At 36.9% G+C, this 4683-nt stretch overlaps 1 protein-coding gene across 1 annotated transcript; it reads right to left on the reverse strand.

Moving 5' to 3' along the window:
• Positions 1–1278: 1278 nt before the first annotated feature.
• LOC123316975 (pyruvate kinase-like) lies at positions 1279–3097 on the reverse strand. The gene has a single exon (XM_044903301.1). The coding sequence runs from the start codon at positions 3000–3002 to the stop codon at positions 1350–1352; it is 1653 nt and encodes a 550-aa protein (XP_044759236.1). The 5' UTR covers positions 3003–3097; the 3' UTR covers positions 1279–1349.
• Positions 3098–4683: the final 1586 nt, after the last annotated feature.

Below are 4683 nucleotides of genomic sequence, written 5' to 3' on the forward strand. Positions count from 1 at the left end.
TCTAGAGAAGTAACAGGTGATGAGAGAATTAAAAGTCAGAGAGCCTGGTCCTCTCTCAACAAGTACAACTCATCAGTGAACCTACCTAGTAATGTTATGATTAAAAAAGTAAACATTGAGAAGAACTTAAACACGTTGCTCTGTAAAAGGAAGGAATGGGAAAAAAGATACATTGCCCGGAATTTCAAAGTTGAAACCATTAAATGGTATACTGATGGTTCAAAAACCAAGACAGGTGCTGGCGCTGGAATATAGGGGACAAGCACCAAATGTACCTACAATATCGTTAGGATCCTGCTCGAGTGTTTTTCAGGCAGAAATTCTTGCAATCGAAAGATGAGTGGACATAAACCTAGGAAGAAACTATCAAGGATGTGACATAGTGATCCATTCTGATAGTCAAGCCGCTATCAGAGCATTGAACTCCTATGTCATCGACTGAAAGCTGACATGGGATTGCCGAAAGAAACTCAATTATAGGCAAGAACAACAAGGTCTCCTTAGTCTGGGTTCCAGGACACTCTGGAATCAAAGGAAACGAGGAAGACAACACACTCGCCAGAAGGAAGAAACACTCTGGAAGAATTTTCCAGGAATTAATCATTCCAAAAACTTTCTCGGGAATTTTAAGACTGCTAGATTCAAGAGATATTTGAATCTAAGCAAGAATAAGTTCACCGGATTCGTCACAAGACATTGTCTACTTATGATGAAAATGGGCTTATCCGAAATTGATGAGTGTAGATTCTGTGGAGAACAAGAGGTAACTCCTGTTCACCTTGTTACAGAATGCAATTGCAAGCCTGAGTAAGGAATCTTTAAGACGAGAAAATTATATGAGGAATGAGGACTTAGCCTCCTTGAAGCCCTCTCAAATACTGAAGTTTTAGAGTTTTAGATGGCGCAGTCCTGAGAACAGCTCTGATGGTGGCACAATAGACCTTAAGGTCGCAGGGACCTGTAATTCCCTTATCAAACTATAACTATAACTATATGTTTGATACACAAAAGTACCTATATCAAATCGTGTGATGATCGTCCTAACCTCAAATGGCCTCAAATCACCTTCCTCTTGAGTAGTGGTGCATATATCAGAATGAAAGGAACTCAAAAAACCCATTGTCTATGCTAAGAATTTTTATTTTAATTACTCCCTTCCAGTAGCCCTACCAAGTTGTTTTTGAAAAGTTTCTACCCTTTCTGAATGCTGTGGCTACCATATGAACACCTCAGAGAGGCAAAAAACAGCACTATTCTTGAATGCAAGTGACTTATGGATATTGGATATTATACTATATTGAAATAAAAACGTTCACTGCGACACAAACACAAAAAGCAATTGATGAATTTCAATGGTCTCCCTCCTCGTTGGCTTTCACGACGTCGAACTCAGAGGCGAAAACAATTTTCATCGTGTTGGTAAAACCAGAGCTCCTCTTCGATCCGCAAACTACAATGACTATGTCTCCCATTCTGATGAATCCACTGAGCTTTCCGAACGTTATTCCCAGTTGAATCCTGGCCTCAACTTCCGCATTCCAATCGGAACCGTATTTCGAGATGAACACCAAAGGTATAATCCCTCTGTATATTTGTAGCTGTTTGGCATTCTGCTCCAGTTTTATGACAGATATTATGGGACACCTCGGTCTGAATCGGGACAAGATCTTAGCGCATCTTCCAGTCCTCGTGACTATGACTATAGCTGCAGCGTTGCATTTGAATGAAGACTCCACCACTGATATGGCTAGGGAGTAAATCGGTTCTGCAGACCATACGAAATTATCGGTCAATTCGCTGAAGATCCTCCTTTGATGAGCTGCCGATTCTCCTTCCCTACAAATTTGGTTCATCTGCCTTATGCTCTCATAATATAAGTTGTTATCGACGTCGCATTGTGTCAAGACGAAGCAGTCGACTCCATCATCTATAAAACTCACAATTTTGGTGATCTCAGCCTCGGAAAGAGCCCCGTACTCAGCAACCTCAAAGCTGCACATGACAGGCTTCCCGATTTTGTTGCATCTAGCTATTATAGACTTCTGTACTAGGAATATCTTCTCTCTCGGAAGTTCACCAATGAGTTCACTTGATCCTACAAATATTCCGTCTGCCACTTTGACGATGTCGTCGAAGTTCTCTATAGCTTGAGTATTGCCAATTTTAGCGATAACCAGCATTTTTTTCTCTTCATCTTGAAGCTTTTCCTGGAGAAGTTTTATATTTCTTTCGTCCACAATTGTCGTCATTATGACTGCATCAACTTGCATCTCCAGAGCGAATTCAATGTTTTTCATGTATTCCTCGCCTATCGGTTCCACTTCTACTGGGGCATTCACCAGAGTTACCGAGACGTTACTGTGTAAATCACCCGTCTTATTCACAATGCATTTGATCATTTCTTCTGCTACCTCTAGGGCGGAAAGTGTGACTTTTCCATTGTCCAGAAGCAGCTGATCGCCTGGGCGAACCAATTTACTTATCTTCTGATAATCGACATAGATGAGCTCTGAGGTAACTAAATTCTCGAAGGAAGGGTCTGTGGTGATTTTTGTCTCTTTTCCTTTTTCCAATCGAATTGGTTTCTTCTCCGGATTTTGCAAGTTTCCCGTACGTATTTCCGTCCCTCTGAATTCTAAGGCAATAGCTAAGGGATACAAACGTCCTAACTTCTTGCTGAATCGATCGCAGGTATGTCTCAGTCTGTTGATTATTTCCATACATTTTTCGTGGGATATTACAAGGGGGATTCTCGCCATGCTCATGCCGCAGTTGAGAAGTTCTTCGATGGCTAACACTGTGATATTTTCCGGAATTGTGAAGACCATTTGCGTGGTCCTATGTTTGGCTGCTGCTGATTCAGGGTTGAGGTGACACAAGTGGTCTATGTAGGTCCTGGCGAAGGCAGCCTTCAGTTGTTGGTTGTGTATTCTTCCGTCTGCTGAGGTGTAGAAGTCCACCATCCATGGTAATTTTGGGCAATATGCTGTACGTTGAGCCATTATGATGAATGTCAGAAAAAAACACGAATGATTTCACACCGAATGAGAAATTGCAAAAAAAAGCGTACGTTGGATTTGGAAAGACGTAAGGATTTTGACAACATAAAAGTTTGAAGTTTGGGAAAGGATATTCTGTATGCTGATAGGATTTATTTCAGTATTCTGTGTTTTTGGAGTCTCATTCTAGAGGATTGATAGGAAATAAATCTAGGAAGATACACTGAGAGAACGAAATAGTGAAATTACAGTGAAAATCTTGGGTTATTTGTGACCAACGATAATCACTGGAATTTCACAAGGAATATTCTGAAACGAAAACCTTGTAAAATCACAGAAAATATAAATCACAAGTTGGTTGTGATTTCACATGAAATTTTTTCTAATGATTTTTCTAGAAACTAAATCTGTGAATACTCATTGTGAAATCACAAAAGAATTTTATGGTATCAACTGTAAAATTACATTTATTTTACATTTATTCTGTGAATTCGCAAGGAATTATTACAGAAATAAATTGTAAAATTAAAAAATTTTGGAAAATTACAGGATTCAATGTGGAATCACCTCTCGTTCTCGCGAAAATACGTCGTGAAATTTAGCATCAATTAGACCGTAAAATACTATAATTTTGTGAATAAACAGAGCAGATTCACAGAATTTAATTGTGAATTTCAAGTATTTGTTAAAATTCCAGAATTCATTGTAGAAATACCCCACACCCTTTTGAAATTACTTCGTGAAATAACCATGAAAATTACTGGATAATTGTCTTTATTTTGTTATTGATCAAAGTAGTTGTACAGAACTAAATGGTGAATTTCAAAAATTCAACTAAATTTGGCACTATCACTGCCTAAAATATACACTTCATTATGGAAAAAAAAACATTAAATTAAATAAAAAACAACAACCACAACATAAAACATAGTCATCAATAAGGAAAACAAAAAATTTGAAACATTATATCAGTTAAAAAACAACCACAACATGAAATTAATATAATCTTCGATATAAAAAACAATATGAAATATTATATCAAACAAAAACAACAACCACAAATATCATATAAAATGATAAACATTTTCAAAATATAAAAAAAATCAACATAATTGTGAAGCATTCAACTATGAAATATCAGCTTCTGAAAATATTGATATAAGTATGCGCTTATTTAGCGGTTCATATCATAAGAGTATAAAATTAAAATTCAAAAACAAAGTCTTTTTCCAACAAAAAAGACAATCTTCTGGAATAGATAAATATATGGATTTGTTTTCTATAAAACTTGCTCTTGTCGTGCTTGACTTACTTCCAGAATCCGGATGAATGTTGAAATGGATCCTTCGGAACATCTCCATAGATTAAATTGAGGGCCTCCCTGAATACATAGGTTGTAAACACATATCGTTTTTCCATAAAGAATTCGTATCGGTGGTTTATTCCTGAAAAAAAAAATTAAATGAGTAGGAATCCAATAAGCAATATTTCGATACAGAATAATTGAATAATGAGTTGTATGCATGCGGTGTTCAATTTTTTTCATTAGTATCTGCCAAAGGAAAACCACAAATCGAAAAAATAAACATCGCTTTCAAAAAATGTGAACTATATACTTACCAGTATATATTTCTTTTGTCACACACTTGAAACCTTCAAGGAACTTGGAAGGCAGAAATACTTG

Source organism: Coccinella septempunctata, chromosome 7, assembly GCF_907165205.1.
Source record: "Coccinella septempunctata chromosome 7, icCocSept1.1, whole genome shotgun sequence".
NCBI classification, from domain to species: Eukaryota; Metazoa; Arthropoda; class Insecta; order Coleoptera; family Coccinellidae; genus Coccinella; species Coccinella septempunctata.

Coding starts and splice junctions, on each gene's coding strand:
- LOC123316975 (XM_044903301.1), bottom strand. CDS start 3,002: ATGGCTCAACGTACAGCATATTGCCCAAAATTACCATGGATGGTGGAC.